This window comes from Ixodes scapularis, unplaced genomic scaffold (assembly GCF_016920785.2).
Source record: "Ixodes scapularis isolate PalLabHiFi unplaced genomic scaffold, ASM1692078v2 PGA_scaffold41__6_contigs__length_2269736, whole genome shotgun sequence".
NCBI lineage: Eukaryota > Metazoa > Arthropoda > Arachnida > Ixodida > Ixodidae > Ixodes > Ixodes scapularis.
The window spans coordinates 685,519-712,042 of NW_024609870.1; the positions used below are offsets into that span (position 1 = coordinate 685,519).

Sequence of the window (26,524 nt, forward strand, 5' to 3'; positions counted from 1 at the left end):
TTGAAAATCGTCTTCAACTGAAGTAGAAGTAGAAGCAGAAGTTTATCACGCAATACAGAGTTGTTAGTAAGCACTGTGTGAATGTTTTGTTTTTTGTGTGTTTGGAAGCTGGAGCGAGGTTTTCAAATGCACTGCAACGTCGACCAACATGAACAACCAACTCGTCCAACCTGAAATTTTAACAACATTGGGGCCTTACAAGCAGCTGTGGGCTGCTGCCATAATCTAAGGGCTTTCCAGAAATGCTGCAAGTACCGTAAAATACCGAGCATCCACCCATTCCACAATAAATGCCCACCCTTCAATCTTGTAACATACAAAACATACGCGAGCAATATCTTTACATATCTTTACATTTACATGATTATCTCCAAATTTTGAGAGGGCACCTGCTTGGGATTTAACGGTAGTTGATCTTTGCTAGATTTTTGTGCTTAAATAGTGTATTCGCACGAGAGATGTATCTCCACGATGAAAACTTGAGAAACTGGCTTCGTCAAAAACCTGCGAGGAGGATAAGCCGCGACGGAGGCGACGACACTCGGAGATAACCGGGCTAGCATTCACACGGGGGAGTCGGCTGTGTTTTCCGTCGAGGCGCAGCTAAGAGCAAAACTAAGAGTAAAAGGGCAAAGCAGCGCTGGCTCGTTCGTTGCCATTTCCATCCAGACGAGGTGACGGTGAGCCGCTAACAGGCCCTCCGCGGTTATCCCCATGACGCGGGTCATGTGACCTCCAAACTCAATGACGTATGCCCGCTCCCAAGACTTCTCCACGAGAAAAATTCCATCGTGAGAATACACCATAAACATCACTAGAGTTTGTGGTTCAAGAACTACCATAAAATACCAAGCATCTGCCCATTCCACAATAGGTGCCCCCCCCCCCCCCCCCCATCAATTTTGTAACATTCATAAAATACACGGAGGACATAATTTTACATATTATTGACTCAAGGAGCGACCATCCCCCAATAAATGACTACCTCCAAATTTTGACGGTAGTACATTGTCTGCTGCATGTGCTGTCCATCTACTGGAACCTCAAAAGGCACCCAAGGCATACACGAGAAGACGCGAGAACTACTGTAGTTGCACGTTCCCCACCTCATGGACACATTTGTGACAAACTTGCACCCTCCACGAATCACCGGGACCATCTTGCCTCACAAACTTCTCTTTAGGAATAGAAAGGGTAGTGCAAGCTTTCCCGCTACATTTGTTATGATTTCACAAATTCACTACAACTTTATAGTGAGTTGGTTTCACTGCACTTGTGCTCTCGCTTGCCCATTTGCAGCATGGAGCAGGTTCGCTCCGGCTGGCACTTCAAGCGTGCATGCACTGGCTGCACCGAGAGAATCGAGCGTGCGCCAAAATGCAATCCCGTCGGGGTGCGAGAGCAGACGACAGGTGTTCGTCGGCTTCTCATTTAATACGAGCTGCCATTTGCACCGAGCGGACGAGTAGCAGACGACAGGTGTTCGTCTGCTACTCGTCTACTATGAGCTGCCATTTGTGCCTAGTGAAACCAAAAAACAAAAGTGGATTTTCTGCTAGAGATTGCGTCCCACGAGAAAGGGGATTCAATGCAAGCTTGAATTTCGATTTTCTACTATTTCTTGAAGGAAGCAATTGTCAACCCACACTTTTACAAGTTTTGAGTAGTTCTCTAACCGTATTCACGTAAATTGAACGACACGCGATAGAAAGTATCAGGACAAACGCATACAGCTGCGGCGGCTATAGACCTCTCTTGTGGGAGTATGGATAAAAAGTTGTTGCTAAAACATTACCGATTGTGGACTCACGAATGGACATTTGTTGACAAAGCTCTCCCAATTAGCAGTTGAGAAAGCTAAACATAGCGATTTTAACTGAGACTCGGGCAAGATCACCATGCTTAACATTTACCTACACCAGTTATCTTGCATCCTCGCTTCTTTGTTCAAGAATGCCCTCGATCTCCGCATTAGGGATAAAAGCTGACCCAGCTGTATGCAACCAAGGATTGAAATCGAAGGTGCCATGAAACGTATTGCTGGAGGTTTCAACGGACCAGTTTGAAACCCTATCCTTTCAGTGACTTACGCCCTGATCAAGCTTCTGCACGGTTGGTATAGAGTGTGTTTTTTCCAGTGTAAAAAATTATATAAGACTGGAAAGATTGCTCGCCTTCTGTTATTTCTTACAAGCAGTTTTTATGGCAGAAAGATATTTTGTCTTTAAACATCTTCACGACAATAGCGCTGTTTAAGTCATTAAAAATATGAACATTGCAGCGACCGCACCGCCTGATATTCCCGCCTGTCATTTCGGTTTGAGGTCGGTATTCTTGCTTTAAAATAGATGGCGACAGCATCAGTTTGCACTCGGCAAGTTCGTTCGGGCCCGGTTCTCCGCGAGGTACTATGCGATTGCGATGTACCCTGGAAGAGAACTCGCGCGGTGCGTGTGAGACAAACTCGCTATTATAGAAAATATCCCTTGCACTTTGCCAAAGAGCTTTGATCATGAAGCCAATCCACTTCCCAAAGGCTGCCATGGTTGCATTAAAATCTCTTGGCATCCCAAGCATATCTCAGGCACCAGAGTAATGTCCCACTGAAAACGGGGAGGGCTTTGTTCCATATGCTCAAGTCACTGGACGAGCTTGCACTTGTGTAACACGCATCAAATATATTCTCTTGGTACGGTCGGCGCTAAAAAAGGTTAGCACAAGCGGTCAAATTGTTGCCGCAAATACACCGAGTGGTCATTCCCACCTCTCAATCTGTTGGTGCTTTGGAAGACTATGCGGACCGCAAGTTCGTCTGCTTCTTGCACAGGAGTTTCGGTGATGTCAGAACGACGCTGAGCTCTGATTACCTTGAAGTCTACCCACTATTCCTTCATTCAGAACCAATCAGAGCTCGGCATTCTGATGCCACCACAACCCCTGCAAAAGAAGCAGACGAACTTGCACTCCGCATAGGCAGACAATTACACTTGACAAAAGTTTCTTTTTACTACGTTGTCTATGATCCTTACTGGTTCGGCGCCTTAAAAAGTGCCAATGACAGTTAAAACAGCGATTGAAAAAGAAGGTACCGCTGCTCTCAACGAGCAAGCAAAAGCCTGAGGCAGCTACAGCAGCAATGTTCCAGAAGTGCTCTTACCAACAGACGCTGCCTGCCGGCTCCTCCAGTGCTACAAAAGTGGCACCCACCAGGCAATGTCGTTTCCGTCAGCCCGGCAATCGCTCATTTGTGCTCATCTGTTTTAGTGCTGACTGTACTTAGTCCCTTGTTTCCTACCAGTGGTAAGTTACCAGGAGTAAAATAGACCACGGCTGGAACAGTCTTGTGCTTCCCATCCAAGGCACCATAATCTGATTCTGCAGTAGCAAGAAGGAATGGTACCACAGGGGAGAAATCACTTGTGCTTCATGCCAGAGGCATCGAAAACTGGAGGCACTGTGTTCCCTCGGTACAAGTTCTTGGTGTCTTTTGGCACGCTACCAGACCGCACATCAGAGATGCCGTAGGTGAAAGGTGCCTGATAATCTTTCTGGTGTTTACAACCACCAGAGTACCTCACCACAGCTAATATCAAGAACACCATGAACCACGGGGTCAAAGTATCTTGCATGTGCTTGAAAGGCAGGCTACCAGAGATAGGGTACCAAGAGGGCTGTGGACCGCAGGTACTCGTGGTAAGCGGGGTCGTTGCCCCACCGGCGAAAGCCCTCTCGCTCCAGGACTGGCACGCCCGTGACCCTCGTGAGGAGCAGGAGGTCCACAATGGGGCAGAGCACGCACAGAAACTCCATGCGCTGCAGCACCGAGCTGGCCGACAGGTACAGCCCCAGCCAGAGCAGGATTTCTCCAAAATAGTTGGGATGCCGTGACACGCTCCACAGACCCGATGAGATGAATTTGCCCTGGATGCAAGAACAGCACAGATCAGAACACCGAATGCTGGAATTGGAGAAGACAGCAGGCACTTCAGAATAGTCAAGCATATTTCTCCGTGTATCAGCTACCTGAGAGTTTTTACTTAGCAAAATATCAGCTGCTGCCATTATCTCACAAATGCAGGGTATTTCATGTTACAGCAGTGGCCTTCTCTTCCACCCTTGAGTCAGAAGGAGAAGGAAAAACCATATCCTAAGGCCAGTGACATCAAAGGAACAGGGTAGATAATGGTTATGGAGAAAGATTACCATTGTCAGATACTCAATTGAGAAGAAACAGTGCTCTAGTTCACGTCAAGGCTGACATACAACCTCAGTGTTCTGCAGGGAACATAAAGTGCCCTCAAAACTGCCGGGGGAGAAGTGTTGGGGCAAGTTGGAGGGTGGAGAGAATATGCGAAAGGGAGAAATAATAAAAGGAGGAAAGTACAAAGTGTATGTCGGTCTCTAAGCTGCAGGAGACATGAATGGGTACAAAGAGCCACGAAGCTCCCTGCAGTGATCACCCCATGAGTGGCTCGCACTCACTACAGCTAGTCAATTCATTCAAGACTTTGATTGAGGAACAAAAAGCAAATGTTTCTGTACTTGATACGAGGGCCAAAATTCGAATATTATCGCGCTACTTTATTCAAACCAATATGCATAAGTTTAAAATATCCACACCTGCCATTCCAAAAGATCGGACATGGAAGCGGTGTCTGAGGAATTAATTTTGATTTTTAGAAAGAATGCATCTTGCATTTCAAGGCCGGTGAAAATGAAACGTTTTGATGAAGTGACATTAGTTGCTGAGCAATTTGGCACAGTCCAGCACAAATTCCACAGCAATCACACCACGGTGCTTGTATCTGTTGCATTTATTAATTTGGTTAGTACTCTGTAGTTGAAACTCCTGGATGGTTAGGCTCCGACTGTGCTCCCACACTCTGTCGTCCCGGCTTTTATGCCGTTTGGACATGGCGCCCCTTGCCGGTGCTCCCTCATTGGTCAGTTTGGGACCAGAGTGCGGGTGAGTCGTGAGGGAGCGTCGGCAACCAGGCCGAGCGTTCCGAGCCACGGCCGTTATACTGGCCATCGGGGAAGGGCGACCAACGGTCCCCACAAGTGTTTAAAACTAAAGAAGTTTTCAGTGATGGTGTTCCATATTACCATTTAGTTCACATGAAGGAAGAAACAATTTATGAACAGGACATGGTGCAATACGTTCCTTTAGGATGAGGTTTGTATATTGTTGTCATGTTGTTTCTTGAATGTCATTTTTCCAGGTCAGGGGAATGGGGGATGGTCCATAACTCTCATTTTCTATACTTCTTTTTCTATTCAATGACAGCACGTACAGTTTTGTACAGATTGAGGGGCATTCAATGGAAATATTGAGAACAAATAGATCTCTCCTTTTTTACATTTCGTCTAAATTTGGCACGTATGCTTCTGCAAAAATTTGGCGGTCTCAAGACTCCAAACTGGAGGCCTCTCTTGATAGTTTGTCATTAAAAAAATAGTATGTGTCATTGGCATAGTGTACGAGGTTCCCTTTATGTGCGATTACATCGGACTGACTGGGCATTGACACGTAATTAAGAGAGCAGTAAAATTTGCTAAAAGGGTACTCTCACCTGGCATACAGGGACTGTGCGAGTGAACCTAAGTGTCAGCCAATTGTCCATAACCTTGCTGGACAGCAAGGCAGTCTTTCTAGACCTAGGATAGGGGGTGTTTCAGGTCCAGAGTATTTGTTTTGTATTATTGCGCAAGACAGGAAGTGTTGTAATCAGTGTGCCAAGTGATGCGTTTTTCTATTAAACATTCAGCTGAAAGACAGCGCTTGGTCTTGTCAGTTTCTGTTCTCCGTCCATTGTCTTTTCGCGCTGTTTAGCAATTTACTGTTTGGACAGGCAGCTGGGGTGTGGAAAGGCAGTTTAACTCCTTTGCTGACCCCTGCAGCATTTGCATTGAATAACGCTCCTCTTTATGGTTTACTGTCGAAGGTATGAGCAAGAAACTTCCCCCACCCTAAAATGGGGAACTTGGCAACCCTCTCTTCCCGCACGCCTCTGTGCGGACGTCTACAGAAACAACTTTCTATTGACAGCTGGAACAGCCTACTAGACTCAATAGTAACCATAACCGATATCCCAAATTTTGGAAAGCCTGTGTTGTCTTCTATGATTCTCTTTCAGTAATCAGAAAGCACTTGCCACCTCTCACGGATTATAATTCTACTTATTTTGTCCTTCGTTGTTTGTGCCCAATGTTACAATGACTGTGCGCCCCCTTTTTGTAAAGCCTCTATTCAGGGACATGGATGCAATGACAGAACTGGGCGGCCTCTCCTCCGTCTCGAAAGGCAGACTCCGAGGCCCCCACCAATCTTTTCTCTTCTGGACGAGCTGGGAGCAAAGCAAACAAGCCATCTGGTGCACCTAAACAAAGGCTAATTTTAGTTACTTAGAAGTGGTCACTGAGCAAAAAAACCGGAAAGTCTCTTCAGGGCCACTGACAACCCCGAAACCTTGATATATTTTTATCGTCTTCAAAGTGGTGTCGTGCCACCCCCCCAAAAATAGAATGCAGAAAATAATATATTTTTTTTGTTGCCACCATGCGTTTTGAATTTCCCAAGTCTTCTCCTTTCTTCTGTCCTTTGTCGACGTACGAAGCGAAAAAAGTTAAGAGACTTGCAAGTTACATTTCTGAAACACTTCTTTATGAAACGTTTTTTTAAAGAGCTGTCATGAATACACTACACCACTTCTTTTAAAATATCAAAAACATAGATCAGAAGTGGCAGGGGCAAAAACTCCACCCTCTTCTTGCCTTCTGCCTTTGTTCAATGTGGAAAATTTTGTTTTTGTAGGCTCAACCAGCTGCAAGTGACCGGGGAAACTGATGGTGGCCATAAGTGACTAGAACTTCCGAGATAGGTAACTCTGGGGGAAGGTGTTTACCTGCTTTTCCGGCTATGCTCGGTGCACACCGACGTATTCGGTTTACGGGTGCAGGCGAAAACGCACCCAGAAGTACACTGCCCTGCACTTTTCTGCTCCGGTGCAGGCTGGTGCCGGTAAATCCATCGAGCCCGGTATCGACTGCTCGACCGAAGGTCGGGTGTGGGGCCACATGTCTGACAATCGTTCCCCAACAATCGTTCCCCACAAAGAGGGAGGCACAGCCTGCGCGAGGATGTGAAGAAATGCTCCCGTGATTGCATCGCCACATTTTTGTTTAGGGGCAGCAAGGAACAGCAGAAAGAAACCAGTTCACCGTATACAGTGCAGTCCATATACCACGACAATGAGAAAACCCGGAAATGCAGTCGTTATAACCGATTATCGTTGTAGCTGAACTAGAAACGTGTCATTTCGAGTCTAGAAACTCTAGAAACTGAACGTTACAAGCAGTATATCGTTATATGTGGTATCGTTATAAGTGGATTGCACTCTATGCCACAGACTTAAGTAAAAGCTTCAAATTCGGGTTTCTTAAATTAACTTTCTTTTTCTTTTTGCCGTAATTATGCAGTTATCAATATTTTGAGGGTGAGGTCTTAAAATAATTTCCAGTAATCTCGGGACTATAAAAAAAAAAAAAAAAAATTGTACCTCGGGTTGTCTATGTTGAGGGGAGGGAGTTTAAAGGGGCACTGACACATCAAAATCATACTTTTTTTTATTATCCGAAACGATTGAAAACGATGCCGGGACATTGCCCTCAAAGTTCGAAACTTGGTAATTCAGTATTTTTTAATTAAAAATATAATTTCCAAATGCCGAATTTGAAGTTCCCGCGTGATCTGCGCCAGTGCAGTGAGTCAAATTTTGCGGTCTCCTGCGACTCGACTTTCTTTGGGACCTCCGCCGTTGCCACAGCAACCCGAGGCGAGGAGGAGGTGAGCAGGCAGGATAGAAGCCAGCGTGGGAAAAAACCGGTTTCTTCCCCGTTCAGAGCAGTACTGTCCCCGTCTCGCCGTTAGCGCGGCCAAGTTTTCCGAGGGGGGATACAAATCCAGGAAGCGACATCACACCAAAATCTGATTTTTGGTATTTCAAAAAGAGGGGCCGTAGTGCGTTCGCAATTGCGTTAAAAAACATGTTTTACGATTGCTGTTATTAAATGTTATAGAAATGTCGCCTACAAAGCTTCTAAACTTCCTGACTTTTGACGTCACCGATCGAAAGAAGCAAGGAGGTTAGCGCGGGAAATTTAAACGCCAAAAATAAAAAGGCGCGCGCGCGCCCGGGGAAATTTTTTTTTGCGATGCGTTTTTTTTTGCGTGTATATGACTACAACTTGCATCGTTTTAGACAATAAAAAATAATACGACCTTTGGGGTGTCAGTGCCCCTTTAAGGATCAGCGCTTCCTCTCCACTCATATAGTTGTGTTTTCTTGCTTGAAAAGAAAGAAAAGATTTATATTTAGTAGATACTATTTTGCCATATAGAATGAGTAATGCTCGGGACAAGTGGTAACATTCCAAGTGATGTGGAGAAACTGTCGACTAAGCACAACTCGAGAATGCACTCAACCAATATCAATGGCATGGGTATCAAAACAATGTCACTCAAAGTATTTTTGTAAATAATTGTTTGCTGGCAGACATTTATTGGTGTACTCAAATTTCAGCCTCCAAAAGCATTTAATCAGATATAAATGGGCTCGTTTCCATGCCCTTTTGAGATTACAAAAAACCACGACTGCACTAAATTGAATGGCCGTAGCTGGTGCGTACATAAAAAAGGTATCATGTTAAACACCTGTAAAGAGATTCAAAGTTTAGGCAGAAAAAAAATTAATACTCAGGGGTGGAACTCATGAAATGTACTTGGGAGCAGCCACGGGAGCAGCTGAAACAGCTGTTTTGGAGCAGGTTGGGAGCAGCTAAAACTACATTCTGGAGCAGGCTAGGTGCAGCTCAGCTCAGTTTTCACTGAACTTCAGCTTGTGTCTTAGACAAGCACGGGAGCAATTTCAGTTGTGCTTAGCAGCACAAAAGAACAACACAGATGGTGGTTAGGGACCTATGTAGGTGGGATAACAGTGTAACAGATGCGAAAACTTGAAACTTTGTGAGCCTTAATGAGAACCAAAAAGCAAGTACCATATGTTTCTGCAGATAGTGTCCTTGATATTTTCTGAGTGGCTTTCAGCTGCTCAAAATGCAAACCAGCACTGCTTATGGCACAACTCACACCTGTTCGAGATAGTAATTATATGTGCGAACCACGTGACGTGCGTGAGAAACGGACGTGCAGTTGCGCGGAGGAACAGGGCAACAAATTCCGAGTTTATACTATTGTATAACTCAATATTGAAGCAGCAGACTACGATTAACGGAGTTATCGTGTTCTTAGCGATAAGCAGAAGCAAGGTTTGTCAAGCAAGATCTATCGCTCGCGTGAGAGCTGCTGGCCGGCAAGGTTTCGGATCGGACTGCGTTTCAGTTCTATCAAATCACGATTTATCTTGCAGGAATGCGGTTCCAACTTCTAACGAAGAAGTACTAAAAGGAATCGTTTGCTAATGTGTTTTCAACTGGCTGACGTCTGGAACCTGGGCCGCAGAGCCTCAGGTAATCTGACGCTTAACGGCTCTACCTCTTCTCGGCCGACTTGCTTAGCCGCTTATGGTTGAAGAACAACAATCCAGTCGCAGGTGGTGTAGCACTTGGAATTGGAACCCCGAGTTTTTTCGCGCGCTTCCGACTCGGGAATTGGGATACAAAGGAAGAATAAACAGAACAAAGGATTGCAAGGCCGACCAAGCTAAACGCGCTCATTGTTGCCAATCGAGTTGATAAAAACCGAAACCAAGACAAAATGAAAAAAAAAATTGGGCGCACGTTCAGCGATTTGGAGCACAATGGCGCGATGTATTGGCTGCGGCGCAGTTTCCGCAAAATGGCGCAGGATGGCGCAGATAAATGCGTCTGGCGCAAAATGGCGCAAATGGCGCAGCCGTTCCACCCCTGATACTGAATAAGATTCTACTGCCCCACTCGCAACTGCACAGTAAAATTGTTGCCCAGAATAAGAAATGCTACTGATTTCTTTGGAGTAACATAAACATTCAGGAGCACAAAATTTAAATCTTACAATTTGGCTCAAAAATAATCGTCCGGTGCCCATATATACGAAGCATGGACCAGATAAACAACACGTCCACAGCGTTAAGTCCTCGAATACGCGCACAAAGCTCGAGGAGCTAAGAAAACGATATCAGTAGTGACAGTGTATTCACTCGAAGGCAGGACCTTTATTTCTTTATAGGAATTCTTCAACCCATACGTCTATCCTCCTGCAGGGATCAGAGAGCTAATCATTGTGAGCAGGTTAAAATCCGGCCAGAGACGTTGGCAGATTCCGAATCCTGTTGCAAGTTTTAGAACTTCCTCTCCTCGACTAGAATGCGTCCACGTGTCCTCCTTCGAGAAAGAAGCTTAGCGGGAACGAAGAGGCGGACCTGTTTCCGAGCGGCATAAATACCGCCCGGCGATAGTAAGCTCCACCTCCAGCATGCAACCGTTGCCTTTGGCTGCACAAGGGGGGGACGCAGGATGGTCCAGGCAGAGCACCTACTGGGTTCAAACCCCCTCGAAGGCCCCCAAACAAAGTCACTGATGGATCCACGCAGCACATGCCTACCTTGCGTCTTCCAATGAGTGTGACGCTAGCACACGGCGACGCCGAGACGGAAGCGTCGGTCGCGCCTTTTGGCCGCTCTCATTGACTTTTACCGACGTCTTTCAGGTGGGTCAAACTGGGCGGCCAGAGCTGGAACTGACCTCATTGGCGGGGTCGCTGTGGAAGGTGGCCATCTGGTGGTCAGCCAGGAACTCAAAGCCGAAGCCCACGGCCCAGAGGCACCATCCAGCAAAATCCCGGACCCCGAGGGGAATGCTGCGCCGGCTGGTGTTGAGCAGCAGCGTCGGGAGCAGCGTCACAACCACGCGGGCGGCTGCACGGAGGAGATGCAGCACGTAAAGAGCTGTGGGACAGACGGCATCTTCCAGAATGTGGGGACGATGGAAAACATTGTCTGGCTCGAATTTTCTATCAAATGCGAGGAATGTGCCACTTGACCAGATTCTGAACCAGCAGCACTTTTCAGTGAAATTTAGCGAAGGTACTTTTCTGGTAAACCTAGCGGGGAAATTGTGATGACATTTGACACTGACTTTGTGTTGCACAGGGACATCACGGTGTCATATAAGGTCATATGTTCCTGTGGAGTCATGTAACTGTGACATCACGTGACACCATGCGACAGTGCAATGTGATGCGACTCTGCAGTGTCTTATAACACTGTCAATGTGTCACACAGTGACGTCACGGTGTCATACAATGTCACATGTTACTGTGGAGTTGTAGGACACTGGAGTCGCATGACTGATATTACATGACAGCGTAATGTCATGAGACACTGCGACGTCATGCGACTCTGCAGTGTCACATAACACTGACAATATATCACAATGTCATATTGTCACAAGTGACAAATGATGAGGCGGCGAGTAACTGAAGAAACTAAATGTTTAATGAGGCGAACTTCTGCCCGAGACAAAATAGAGAAAGGCTAGCGTCGCAAGCGTCAATGTTGGCGAAACAGCAGGATCGAGCGCTGGGGCGAGACTTACTCCGGCTCGCCACACGGAACCCCTTTTGTACACACATGGGCTTCTAGAACAATCAGCATAGGAGATTTGGAGCGCAAATCATTCTGACCTCGAACATGCAACAGAGTTCTCGAATTTAACAGAATGTGGCAATTAGAAAAATAACAAAAGGTGCCTCCGCTACCAGGTATCGAACCTCGGCTCTTTGCGTGGAAGCCAAAACCGATAACCTTTCGGCCATGGGTGCGCAGCCTACTTGGCCAGTTGTGCGCGCGACGTTACTCCCCCCTTTAAGAAGTGCATCGCCTTAATGGAACGTGCAAAGAAACGGAGCAAAACAAACAAGAGAATGGGAAAATACGGAGGCTGGTAGAGCACAGTCCTATCAAGTGTAGCACATAATCACCGTCCACAGTCTTATCGCACATAGTACGGCTTGAGGCGCGTGACGTGGACAACCTCAGGTCATGGTGGGCGGCGTGATGATGTTCTTGTTCTGTCGGACATTCCCTCGTAGTTCAGATCTCCGAGTCGACAAAGTACCTTGTAGGGTCCGAAGTACCGTTTCTGGAGTTTCTCGCCGAGACCACGGCAGTGAATCGGTGTCCACACCCACACCCTGTCTTTGGGCTGGAAGTGGACGTCCCGACGACAAAGGTTGTAGCAACCAGTGTCGACACATTGTTGGGCTTTAATCTGGAGTCTGGCGAGCTGACTGACTTCTTTTGCTCGTTGGGCAATTACCTGGGCGTCGTCGCTTCCGTTGACAGCCAATTTGTGGGGTAACATCGCGTCCAGCATTGTCATTACTTTGCAACCAGGAACCAGTTGAAAGGGTGTCAACCTGGTGGTCTCTTGCACTGCCGTGTTGTAGGGAAATGTGATGTACCTCTCCACATGTCATGTGCTCATAGAGATCACATCGGCGATGGTCTTGTAGAATCTTGTAAAAGCTTGGTCTGCTGGGCAAGTTGGTAGTGGACATTCATATTAAAAATAGCGCAAAAGAGACGGGACAAAAAGACGAAGAAGCACACAGGACAAACGCTAACTGGCAACTAAACTTTATTGAAAGCTTCCAACTTTGCTATCGCCATGCACGCGCGCTTAGTCTCGTTCAACAGAAACAGGGCGTACCGCCAAATCCGCACAATCATACCGCCCACCGCCTGTTCCAAAAAGTCAGCAAAACAGCTACATCACCCCGCCGCACAATCCGAACGATTCGTTCGGATTGTGCGGCGGGGTGATGTAGCTGTTTTGCTGACTTTTTGGAACAGGCGGTGGGCGGTATGATTGTGCGGATTTGGCGGTACGCCCTGTCTCTGTTGAACGAGACTAAGCGCGTGCATGGCGATAGCAAAGTTGGAAGCTTTCAATAAAGTTTAGTTACCAGTTAGCGTTTGTCCTGTGTGCTTCTTCGTCTTTTTGTCCCGTCTCTTTTGCGCTATTTTTAATATGATAGTAGAGTCTCTCCGTCAGCTCGCTGGTCTGCGGGTGGTACGCTGCGGTGCGTCAATGGCTGGTGCGGCTGAGACGAAAGATCTCTTGCGTCAGCTGGGCCATGAGCAAGGATCCACGATCCGAGATCAGAACTCGATAAAAAAAAAAACTTGGCGACTTCCACAGACGTTTCTGAAGGAAGGGCTTTTGTTTCGGCGTACTGCGTAAGATAATCTGTGGCGACGATTATCCAGTGATTTCCCGACGTCAATGGCAGAAGAGGGCCAAGTAGATCCATTCCGATCTGCTGGAAGGGTGCAGATGGCGAAGGAATTGGCTGCAGGAGACTGGTCGGCTTCGTTGAAGGTTGCTTGTATTGCTGGCACTCATGGCATGATCGTGTGTATAGGTGGACAGTTTTGGGGAGCTTGGGCCAGTAACACTTTTCATGAATAACGGCCAGTGTCCAGCTGTAACCAAGATGCCTCGACGTCGGGTCGTCATGGCAGGCTTGAAAGATCTCAGCTCAAAGGTCAGTCGCGATTACCAGCAGCCACGGCAAGTTGTTGTCCCCGAAGTTTTCTTTGTAGAGTACACCTCGTTGAATCGTGACGGACGGCAGGGCTCGTGAGGAAACACGTGGGATAGTACTCCCGCGCCCTTCCAGGTGCTTCATTAGTGCACACAGCTCGGGATCGTCTCGTTGACGTCATGCCACGTCGTCGGTGTTCACTGCGCCTAGGAAGCAGTTGTCGTCATCATCGTCGCTGCTGCCGGAAGGTACTTTGATGGGGGCTCTGGACAGGCAGTCGGCGTCACTGTGCTTGCGACCTGACTTGTAGACTACAGCTATGTTGAACTCTTGTAGTCGGAGACTCCATCGAGCAAGGCGTCCCGATGGGCCCTCGAGGTTCACAAGCCACCACAGCAAGTGGTGGACCGTGACTACGCGGAACAGGCTTTCGTACAAGTATGGCCGAAACTTTGTGATTGCTCAGACGGCCGCAAGGCATTCTTTCTCAGACGTGGAGTAATTTCTCTCTGCCTTGGACAGGGCCCAACTTGCTTAGGCGATGACTTCCTTGGTGCCTTCTTGCACTTGAAGCAGTACTGCACCAAGTCCTGCATTACTTGCATCCGTGTGAATCTCGGTTTCCGCGACCTGATCGAAATGTCCAAGAACAGGAGGATTGGGGAGTCGTCGCTTTAGTTTATTGAATGCCTGCTGCTGGTCCTCGGCCCATTTAAAATTCTCAGCGTCCTTCGTGAAGTTTGTGAGCGGTGCGGAAATCCTTACAAAATCTCGAACGAAGCGTCGGTAGTAGGTACAAAGTCCTAGGACTCTTCGCATGGCCTTCTTGTCTGTCAGCGCTGAAATGCACCGACGGCGCGGGCCTTCTCTGGGTCTGGGCGAACGCCATCGTTGCTAATCACGTGGCCTAGAACTTCAGTTCGCCATAGGCAAACCGACACTTCGATGGCTTGACAGTGAGGCCGGCGGTCCATATGGCTTAAAGAACAGCTCGGAAATGTCGCTAGTGATTGTCGAAGTCGCCGGGAAAGCACTACGATGTCGTCGAGGTAGACGAGACAGCTCTGCCACTTCAGTTCTGCCAGTATGGTGTCCATGACATGCTGGGAAGTTGCTGGCGCCGTGCATAGTCCGAAGGGCATCACCTTGAACTTGTACAGCCCATCCAGCGTGATGAAAGCTATCTTCTCTTGGTCCCGTTCGTTGACTTCGATCGCCTTCACAAGTTCATCCCATTAAACGTTCAGTTTTTTTCAGTTATACCCCGCGCCTCCATCAAAATGTCATAAATGACAAATGATGAGGCGGTGAATAACTGAAGAAACTGAACGTTTAATGGGGTGAACTTGTGCCCGAAACAAAATAGAAAAGCTGACGTTGCAGGCGTCGATGTCGGCGAAACAGCAGGATGGAGCGCTGGGGCGAAACTGACTGCGGCTTGCCGCGCGGAGACCCATATGTACATGCGTTGGGTTCCGTAACAATCGGCGTAGAAAGTCTGGCGCATAGAACATTTGGACCTCGAACAAGTAACACGGTTCTCGAATTTACCAGAACATTAAACTGAAAGAATAATTAAAAGACGGGTAACTCCCAGGAGTCAAACCCTGGGCTTCCGCATGAAAGTTAAGCGGGGTAACCACTTGGTCACGCACGCGCTCGCTCGCCGATGCGCGTGGCAGTACGACTAGATCTTTTTTCTTGGCAGGTGCGAGGGGAGATGTGTCGTAGACCGCTTCTGGTTCAGCAACGTCCAGGGGGCCACATTCGTATGCCCAGCTGCTGCTTCGGTCGTCTCTAATACATTGCCAAACTTTCTTCCATTTCTCGGCTGCATTTTTGGAGAGAACAAGGGGCTCGGATGCAGGCACATTGAGGCAAGATGTGCATGCAATCATTTTTCTTCTTATATTTAGATGTTTTCAAGGAGTTCTGTGGGGTAAGTCCTGTTTTCAAGGGAATTCTAGGAAAGATAGATTGTAGGATATGTTTTATATTGAGTTGGAAAAAGCCACAAACTGAGTGGTGATGTTCAGCAATGGGATGTGCAGATAACAAAATTATAGGAACGTTTGGCATGCAGCCCAACTGGCAACAAGGCAGGTGTGTTTGAGGGGCACGATACTCTCAAACTCAATGCCACTAAAGGACCACATGCCAGCCACTCAGCAATAAACCACCAGCTACCTTGGGTAGGTTGGGACCAAGAATTTTAAAAGCAGTGGTGACTCAATAATGCCGCCAAAACTGTGCAGGTCGGGGACACCACGTATGCTGACAAAGTGGGAAGGTATAGTGCTGCAAGACACAAGACAAATGCACTGTCCAAAAATAAGGACGATCAAGCCCTCGAGGTCTGGTGGGAGACTCCTCGCAAACTTTCTGCCGGCTGCACATCTTTCGTATGGGTTTTTCCTTTACATGCCAGCGAGCCTCCCCTGGGCCGTGTTTCAGCAGAGGCGTCGGGGTGGCGGGAGCCCTCGTCGGAGCAGTCAAGGTCAAAGGACGAATGTCAATGTCCACTATTGGCCTGTTTGCGTCGCGTGCCTCTGCCCAAGATTTGAAACAATCGGCCAACTCCTGACTGGTTGGTGACCTCTGAAGCCCGGGCAAGAGCTGGGATCTTGAACTTGCCGACCAGGAATTCTTTACTTTGTACACAGATATCAGACGTGTGCATTGTTTGCAGTGTTTGTGTAAATATAATGCAAACAAATAGTTTGCACTGTATGATCTTGAAGCCCCAGGCACCTCCGAAGCCCCAGGCGCACTCCTCCAAGTCGGCACCCAAGAAAAACTCGTCAGATCGGCCCGTGCAGCATTACGGGTAAACAAGATACGGAACCATTTTTACTGCAGGCATCTACACGCGGCCTCAGTGATGTTGATCAAATTTACTGCATTTAATTTCACTGTCCCTACTCTAGCCAAGTAAAAACTGGGAGAACACGTGCAAGCTTTTTCTTTCCTACATCTTTCTCACTCTGCACACTTTTTAGCAGTGTTGGGAGAAGTACAGTCATGCAGAAAGCAAATAGCTCCAAGCGAGCGAGTGTTTGTTTTCTGAGGAGTGCTATCCTGGCGGTTTTCCTTCCTACAAGTGCTGACTTCGGGACTTGTCCACGTGAAGCAAACAGGGGGGAGCCCATCAACGCAAAGAAACTGCTGTTATCATCCGTGTCTTCTCAGCGTGGTCCAAGTTAAAGTGGAAAACGCCCGCTCGCTTCGAGCTATTTAGTTTCTGCGTGACTGCAGATGTAAAAAATACTTGAAGTACAAAGTAAATGAAAGGTTATGTACTTCAAGTAAGGTGATATGGGTGCAATGGACTTTTCAAAGTAAAATACTGTAAACACAATGTACTTTTAAGGTAAAGTATAAGTACTTTTTGACACAATTTTTCACGATGCCGTTTACACAGTGTTTTTTCAACAGGTATGCATTGTCCAAGGAATAATTGGGGGTGCATCAGTTATTTTCGCAAATGACAGCAAATACTCGATAAAGTCAATGGGCCACAGAGCTATTCTACACAATCAGCTTATAAGGCACTTATTAAGATCGGTCTTCTAGCTGCCATTAATTTACTCGGAGAAAGGACCGGACGAGCGATACGTCCTCTTGCGTTTCTGGTGAGAGTAGAAAGTTCCCAGCTTCAGAGTTGACGAAGCGTCATTTTATGATATATACAAATTGAACAAACCAAATTTTGAGAATGTACTTTCAAGTCGAGAGTTATACACTCCGTGCGGGAACTATAGGGGGCGCTTTGAAAAACGCGCGCAGCGCCGCTAGCGGAGGAGCTGGCGTTCGACCGTGAGGCGCGTTCAGCAGCCTGCGGCGCCTTTTCGCATGCCAAGCTGTGGCGGCGGAAGCGCGCACGGACGAAACTTTTGCTTTTTGAGCCGATACGTTGAGGGTGACGTTGCACGGGTGCTGGGGCAGACCTACGAAGGGCATTTAGCTGTTCTCCTCTTTGTATATATTGAGTTTTAGTCGTTATAAGGGGTAATTTCTCTAGTTGCGGCCAAAAAAGGAGTTGGAGCAATTTTCTGAAAAGCAAGACGGCCGCCACCATAATTGCTTTGAGTGGGAAATTTATTTCGCTCGTCGCTGTAAACGTAGGACTGCTGGAACGGTGATATTGGAGGCGAGTGAGATGTAACATAAGTTTCTGCACGAAGTGTGCCAAGTTTCATTAAGACGGCAGGTGTGAAAGTTGTTTCTAACGAATAAAGAAATAAAGCTGTACGGTATATCCAATATTGGACCCAAAATGTTGTGTTATAGCGGGCTGTGCAAAGTGCAGATTTGGACACACATGTGCTTGGGCTTGACAGTAACATGACACAGCACTTATTATACAAAAAAAAAAAAAAGGTGGCATAGAAAAACCAGGTGAAAATTTGGTTTGGGCGGCGTAACTCAATGGGAACCGCTTTTGACCATGAAAAGGCTGTCAAGAGAATACCACTGGTCGGGGAGGTGGAGACTTTAGAGGTAGGAAGGGACTAGTGGACTGTACTTCCAATTGAAACAACTTTACGAAAGGTGGTTCCAAAGCCGAGAAAACAAAGTTGTCGGCCAACACACGGTTCGGCCGCCAAGGACTTTTGCGGTCAGCTGTTGTGTAATAACCTGTTGTGCGAGGTGCTGATTTTCGGCCCACAGGTACTTTGACATGACCGTCACTTGGCACAACACTTATGATAACAAAATAGTTGGCATAGCAAAACCAGGTGGAAATTTAGTTTGGCAGGCGTAACTAAATGGGAACTGGCTTTGACCGTCAAAGGCTGTCCGAAAATACCACTCATCGTGGGAGGTGCACACTTTACAGGTAGGAAGGGACCAGTGGACGGTACTTCCAGTTCGAACCACTTTGCGATAGGTGGCTCTAAAGCCGAGAAAAAAATTTGTTGTCTACAGAACTCGGGGTGTCAGTGTTTCCACATCCAAAATGAGGCTGATCAAGAAAGAAAGCACACCACATAAGCTTCCTTACTCAAACGCCGATTCTCCAGTGATTCCGAGTTTCATGGTTGTTTTCTTTAGATTTATATTGGTCACTTTTTTTACCGTTCGAATCTTTCTTCATGAGGTACAGATTGCGTGCCATATTTGTCCGGAATTATCATCGACTCGTACGATGGGGACGAAACTTCTTTGGAGGGCATTCTTCCAACGAAATTGGCACTGCATACCCGCGAGTGTGGGATGGCATTTCAGTTCGTCCCATCGGCGCTGACACATGTAGGCGTTACTGGTACGAAAACAAACGCAGAGCGCAGAGCGGCAGTGTAGAATATGTCAGCCGTGTCGACACAGTGGCAGACATGATCGGGACACCAAATTTCTCGCGTCGTATGGCACGGCTCCATCGTTGTCGCTGTCCCACAAAACATCGGCGAGGTGAAAAACAAACTTTGTCTCCACGAGATACGACGCATAACTATTGAAGCACTTAATGACGCAGCACAGGCTGCGTCATTAAGCTGTGAACCCAGCGCTGTGAACCCAGCGCAACAGCACCACTCCGACTTCAACGCGTACCAACGTACGCGGTGTGGTTTCGGTTTCGTTTTCTCTGGGGTGCTCACTGCCTACCTTCGGTACCGGCCGCGCGGCGGCGCGCCAGTCGCGTCGCACAGAGTGTATACTTTCCTTGAAAAGCACCAGAAAAAATACTTTAAGTACAAATAGATAATTAAAAAAAATCAAGTACAAGTTTTCTTAACCTACTCGAAGTAGTACTTTAACAACATACTTAAGTACTTCCAAACACTGCTTCTTAGTCGTTTCGTGCATACTTTTTATGCTTTCACTTGTTTCCGTTACCACCAAATTTCCTTTACTTTTTAAAGTAACACAGTTTTAGGCAAGGTCATTATGGAGGACAAAGACTAGCAATTGGACAGATGCGGGAAACTGTCAGACTGACTTCTCCGGAAGGAACTTGCCTTGAAGCGTCCACCAGAGAAAATATTTCCGTCGCCGCGGTGGTGGCAGGCTTTCTTGATGCCAATTTTTCCCACGGCGAAGCTTGCGTGTGAACAGGTAGAGGCCCAGCCTGGCGACAGTTCAAAGAACATCCGTGAGGATAGTGCAGACACTGCCCAAGGGAACTCAAGTTGGGCTCCCAAGAGCAGAGGTTCCCAATGTGTCCATTACATGCTCAGAAAGGCTTGCAAGCTTACGAGCATTTTGATTTCGACAACAGCCGGGAGGTCGGCTGTCCTGAGCGGTGGCTCAGGACAGCCGCGGGTTTTTCTAGGCCAGTGGTTCTCAACCATTGATGTTTCGCAAACCCCTTGTAGATAGGTGGAGGTGATGGAGGACCCCATTCGGGGTGAGGGAAATAGAAAGGTAGAAATTAATCGGGACGATGATTTAATACATGGATATAACTAATTGCTAGTGTGAAGTAGACTTATCTCATTGACATACACACGAGAGAGCTCATCCAAAAATTGGAACGTTTCCTCTCAATATGAAAAAAGACAACTTATATAGTCAGGCTTGAATCACGAGGCAAAGCTTTGCGAACCCCTAGAATGCCTTCACGGACCCCCATTTGAGAGGCACTGCTCTAGGCCAACAGGTTCAACAAAGTCTAAGAAACAGCTGCTGATAATCACGTGGGTCCCATATGAGCAATGTGGGTTGGGGCAGCCCCTACGAAATGCATGTTGGTCCTAGATGGGAACAGCGTGGGCATGCCCAGTTTGGACTGCGCTATCATTGTCTCAACTTTGGCTAAAGCAATACCCTCGTGAGCCATGCAGGGGCAGCACATATAAGGGTTGGCTCCACAGCAGCAGAGCAGGGCATGCTTAACTTGGGCTACCCGCGTGGGTCCCACCTCGACTATGCGAGGACATGCCCAACTAGACTGCTCGTGAAATGCCCGTGCGAGCCAGATTCTGGCCATGAGGGGGCAAAGTTGGCACAGCTGTGGGCTCCGCAAGGGCAAAGTGTAGGCATGTTCAACTCGGGATGCGCTTGCAATTTGTAGAATGACACTTTCTGCTCAAGTTGTGAATATTAATGTGGGTGTTTTGGAGATGTGACTTGAGTAATGAATTTAATTCAGTGTCGAACCAAAATATTTATCAGTTCGGGTTCACGGCTTTGGGTACAGTTCCGGTTCAGCTCCGGAGAGAAAAAATAATGGTTCAAACCAGTTTGAACCGGTAAAGAGGGTCAGGACATGCCAAAAATAAAACATGGGCTAACTATACTGCTAGGACCCATTGTATGTTCCAACATTTCTGCTAAATGTGTTTTAAAAATGGCGCGATAGTTTAGCGCAGGGGTCAGCAACCTACGGCCTGCGGGGCCGTCTTATGCGGCCCCCGGGACGACCCAAAAAAAGGAACGCCCCCTCCCCTGCAGCTTCCTCACACTTCCAAGAATCACAAGGAACTTAGGACCACAAATGGGGTTAGACAGGAACAAGGAGCGCTTCCAATTGGCATTGTCCGGCATCCTTCTGCTTGGGCAGAGAACATCGACCCTTCCTTTATTTCTCCCAGCCTGCCTGCCCCTGCCCCCCCCTGCCCCCCCCCCCCCCCCCCCCCCCCATATCTTCGCGATTTGCCGTCCAACCCCCCCGAGTCGGCTTTGTGACGACTCAGTTCGTCGCTACAAAGGGTTGCCGACCCCTGGTTTAGCGGATAAATCAACTCCTATGAGGGACCCTCGGGTCCACCCCATTCAAAATGGCTGCCGTTGCTGTTGGGTTGGGGATGTCATCAGACCAATGCATAGTGTCCCTTTGGACGCACTCGCAGGTTCGGCTCTCTCGGCGTCTCGAGCTTTAGCTTCCTCGTTTACCTTCTGCGTTTCAAGCATGCAGTTTGCGGCGACTACGTCTACAGCAGCGATGAGAGTGAGTGTTATTAAGAGATGTAGGAAGCTGGTCATTTTGATTTCAACCTGCTGGCAAACAGAACCGGCGACAATGAGATCGTTGAGGACGATGAGATCGTTGAGGACGATCTCGCACGTGCATGCGGGGTGGAAAGTCAAAGCCGGGGGTGAGAGCGATGTTTGAGTAGCCGAGTTGCGCAAGAGGTTTTGATCGTACTGTGGCAAGGCAAGCTTGGGCGATCTTAGGGCCTCCTAGAATGAAAGAACGTTCATGGTGACGTGGTTTATGGGCACCATGGTGCCCATAAACTACGTTCATAAACCGGATGGATGGATGGATGCTAATGGTCATATTCTTTGTAACGGGTGGTAGCTTGCGCCACCTAGCGTCTGAAAAAACAAACATGATTCTTCCCGCCCTTTTAAGACCAATTTTCTCCCCCTAACTATCACCAGGCAGTGTGGGATATCACCAGGATAACCGGAGAATCAGGCAAAAAAAACTAAAAACATCACCCCCTTCTCTTCCCCCACCTCTTCCCCCCGTCGAGGGGGTCGCCAATTTTCCTCTGGTCAAACCTTGCCGACGTTATTCCAGCACCGGACCCACTGGGAGACAGGGTTGAGACTTTGGGCCGGAGCCACGCGGGAGGGAGTCCCAACTTTTCTCTGTCCTGCCTGTCCCCAGCAGTGCTAGTTAGTTGTTCGTCGTTCAATTTTCCCTGGATAATTTCCACCAATCTTCTAATCACCTCTTTGTGACTCTAATCCTTTTCTCTTCCGTCCTTCCATCGTGCCAGTAAACCCCAGGGCTCCGACCAAATCCGTTACCCCTTCAGGTAGGGTAAGGCAAAGCCCTGTGCACTTCAAAACCAAGTGCTCTAGTGTCTCGCTGTCATTATGGCAGGCAGCACATAATGTGTCTGTTTCTTGAAATTCATCCCTATATGTCCTCGTCCTCAAAACTGTCATTCTCGCCTCGAACAGGAAAGAACTTTCCAGTGAATTGTCAAACACATTTTCCTTTCTTATGTCCTGCTTTCATGACCTGTACACTGTTAGAGCTGATTTCTCCTGCATTCTTCTCTCCACATTTTCCTCTCTGCCTCTTTCACTTCCTTTTCCACTGAAGTAGTCTCCTCCGCCCCATCACTAGTGTATAGGTATTTAAATGTAAGCTTTCGGGTTCGGATTGTCCACTTTCTGTTTAAACTTTTCATATATAAATACTCGCACACCTTCCGTGACCACCGCGTATCATCCATTTCGGTCAACATTTGTTCACATTTCAACTTACTAATTGCTTCTCTGCTCTCAAAAGACGACCATCCTATGTCCCCCTGTGCTCTCTCATTTGATGTCTTTCCATGTGCTCCCATAGCCAATCTGCCTACTCTTCTTTGTCGAATTTCTAATACTGATTGAACCTCTGATTTCATGCCCGGTACTGCATTGCCAAAAGACAGTCCTGGTACCATCACTCCTTTCCATATATCCTTGACCACTTCGTATCTATTATAGTTCCATTGTGCCTTGAGCGTCGAGGATGGCGTGCTTCCGTCTGCTGTAGGCATTTGTACAGCCTCATCCGTTACCGTCGCAGGTTGCTCTTCTCCGACGGGGCTAGGTGTGGCCACTCTAGGCCTAACCGCCAAGCCAGGTCTTAGGGCACAGATTTTCAGTATACGTGCCAATAGAAATAATGATCTGTCGGTGTCAACCGTGTTCTGTGATGGTGCAACTTGTGAGACCTAGAAGGGCCACCGTTCTTTGTAAAACCAGCCAAAACTATGGGGAGTTCGAAGTTTTTTTGTTTTTTTGTTTGTTACTATTGAGTGGTGCATTCCGTTTGCTAGTTTAATAATGTTTTCTTTGTAATATGATTGTAAACTACACTTGTTGATGCAGTGTTTCTTGTTTTCCTGCTGCTGTTTATTTCTGATCATATTTTGTCTCCTGTAATGTGTGCGGTGTTTTTGTTTTGCTGCAGTGTTCAGTACCGTACTTTTTTTTTTTTTTACCCTCTCCTGTAATGACCCCAAGTGGGGTTAACAGTATCTTGAAATAAATAAATAAATAAAATAAATAAGACAAAGTCTCCACCATATAGCTTGATAATCCTACAAACTTGCCTCTTACGGGAACCGATATCGTGCACGCACATCATTGACAAGAAGAAGGGAATTCGTCAGACTCACTTGTCATGGCAACGAATAGCGCAGATTGCGGATACAGTAGAACCGCATTTCACGATACAATATACACTTGGGAACAAGTAGCGTGTTGAGGAAATCAATATCACACGCGCAGATCGCTGACAAAAATGCGGGAATCGGCTACATTCTCGCATGTCGCGCGCAGATCGCGGACAATAATGCGGGAACTTGCTATGAACTTGCTTGTCAGATGTATTGATACCACAGATCGCGCGATTAATGTGATTCCCGCCGGACATCACATGACGTCCGACGAGAATCGGGGGTGGGCAATGTTTTGAAATTTTTATGTTACAGATACTTAGCCAGAAAAACAGGACGGGCGATCTCTCGGACGGGGGAGTTTTTACAGAATTTTACGGTATAGGGCTAAATTTCAAAGGATAGACTCATATGCCGTATGTTATAGTGAGGGCAAGACGCTAGAACACTTGGCTTTAAAGTGGCTCTGCCCTGCCCTCCCTGAAGGAGTAACAGATATTTATTTATTTAACAATACTGCCAGCTGCCCGATCAGTGGACAAGGCAAGGGTGAACTGTACGTTGCAGACTATGTTGAATCCCCTCGGACCCCAAAATGAAGAAATAGCCGGCGAAAAATACAGGGTGGACCACCTTTGGGAATGTGACAGCAAACCATTAAAAAAATCAGGACAAAAAATTTGAGTACAAGCGAGATCTGACCTGAGAGCCCAGATGACGACCATCCAGGTCTGGATCTGCTGCCGTAGTGTGTAGCTGCTCCCCCAGTGGTAGCTTAGCAGTACCAGCAAGATGAACGTGAAGGAGCCTGAACAGCCGCAACATTGGGGCACGAAGTGAGCGTTGCCAGTCGCCTCAAAGACCCCTGCTCCGTTGCGCCTTCGAGTCACGTACGGGCTGCCACTCGGAGTCGCAGCAGAAAAAAAGCTCCGACTTGAAGTCACGCAACGTCCATTTCCCTTCTAAGTTTAGCGGGGAAACTGAATCGGTGTTTGGGTCCCAACGGGAATTTTCTCGCCAAATTCAGTGGGGAAACTGGTGTACGGGTCACGTGACTCCGGGGGCAGAGACAAACGGAATTTTGGAATGGGGAGTTTCGCTAATTCAATGCTTTAAAATGGAGCCCTAGCCAAACTGAAGGCTGGTCAAAGTGATCTTGACTGGTTCCCCGAGCTGCACCAAGAAAGAACCCAGGCACAGAAAAAGCACTTTTCATAGGGGAACTGTGGCTTTAATCGGAGAGCACAATGCCATTCAAAGCCTTTGGGAGACAAAGACAGCCCATCCGATTTCGCTTGACCGGCAATTATTTAAGGGTCCCTATCGTTTCGTCCAAACTCGGTTTCCTGGACATCTTTTCATGGGCACACGTTTCGTGGACACACGTTTTGTCGATACGAATGCTTCATCGACACTCGTTACGCGAATCGCACCCTGTAGGGATGTTTAGCCACGCGTGTATCACTGGGGTGCACGTTAGCCCAGCTTCCCGCCTGCATTCAAGCCGCTTCGCGGCAACGAAATGCGACGGCAGTCTCCCACAGCTTATGACAAAAAAAAGCTAATCTGAGCTGTAGATGAAACAATTTGCCGATGAAACAATCTGGAGACGAAACATTGTGTGTTGCTGAAACCATCTGTCGACAAAACATTGTTCGATGAACTGACTGCCACTAAATATTTAGATGCCTTCAGTTTTCGTGCAAAACTTTCATTTCTACTTTGCCCCATGTGATTGCACTCCATGTATGCTCTACTGACATATAAACATGATAACACAGCGCACAAAAAGTGCATCAAGTGCTTTTTGAAGCACACATGAACTGCACATGAAGTACCAACTAGCTCAATTCACTACTTTACTGCCCCGCTCTACTGACAGTGTGGGCTCATGTATGGTAACAACTCCGCGTTCACGTTCAGCTCATTGCTGAATAAGATCCTAGAAATAGCAATAGAGTCGAGGCCTATTTAAGCTCAACATAAACTTACAGGCCAAGATTAGGTTCGATTGAGCCAGATTAGGCGTGAATTGGGTTCAATTTTGATTAATACTGTTTACCAACGACCTGTCAGATGCCACTGGGAAAAAGAGCATATATCACCTCGCGCGTGCACGGTGAAACAACGATGGTTTTTCTTAAGGAGAACAGGAAATCGGCTAAAACTCTTCAAAAACGACGAAAGCAAGGTAAGTTCGGCTAGTGCTACATCTGACAGGAAGGCAAGATAATTAGCAACCCCAAGAGCTGCCTTTCCGACTTGACGTATCCATGACCATGACATGAAAACGAAACGTCTCACCCTAAGGGTTTTAGATACCGCTAAACTTTTTGCATTCGCCCCCACAGTCGCATTTCAAACTAGCACACACCTACGATGTCGAAGAGGAGTTCAGTCTTGAGCACGGCCGAAATGACGAAGAAACCCCACTGAATACCGATATTGATGAGCGCGCAACTGATGAGGACATTGTTGCGCATCTTGACACTTCGAGGCAGCGCCGCCGATTGCTGCCGCCTGATTACTCACGCAAAACTCCCGTTCACCACAAGTTATGCAGTACTACAACACCTACAACTTCGATAGAAAACTCCGAACGCAAGGTTAGTGGCGTCGGCCCAAACCAAAGTTTATCACACAGTTTGTAGAAAGCCTCTGGTAATCGCAAACCACGTGATCAAGGGCCGTGTGTCAATAAAAATGTATTGTACAGCAGAACTAGAATCATAACATATTATTCGCATGATCTAAATTATATTGACAACCGAGCAATTTAAAATGAGCGAAAGTTTCTCAAATAATTATTTAAAACTCGTAAAAGCGCCCTTTCACCGCGGATGGGGCAACTAACCACTTTTTTGTTACTTTTTGTCACCAGAGTCCAAGGAAGTTTCTATCCCCTTTG

At 47.3% G+C, this 26,524-nt stretch overlaps 1 protein-coding gene across 1 annotated transcript; it reads right to left on the reverse strand.

The window, feature by feature from the left end:
• Window positions 1-26,492, reverse strand: LOC8035104. Its single transcript, XM_002411034.4, has 5 exons — window positions 25,991-26,492; window positions 24,319-24,424; window positions 19,507-19,616; window positions 10,741-10,913; window positions 1-3,921 (listed from the first exon to the last, which is right to left on the reverse strand). The coding sequence occupies exons 1-5, from the start codon at window positions 26,097-26,099 to the stop codon at window positions 3,646-3,648; spliced, it is 774 nt and encodes a 257-aa protein (XP_002411079.3). The 5' UTR covers window positions 26,100-26,492; the 3' UTR covers window positions 1-3,645.
• Window positions 26,493-26,524: the final 32 nt, after the last annotated feature.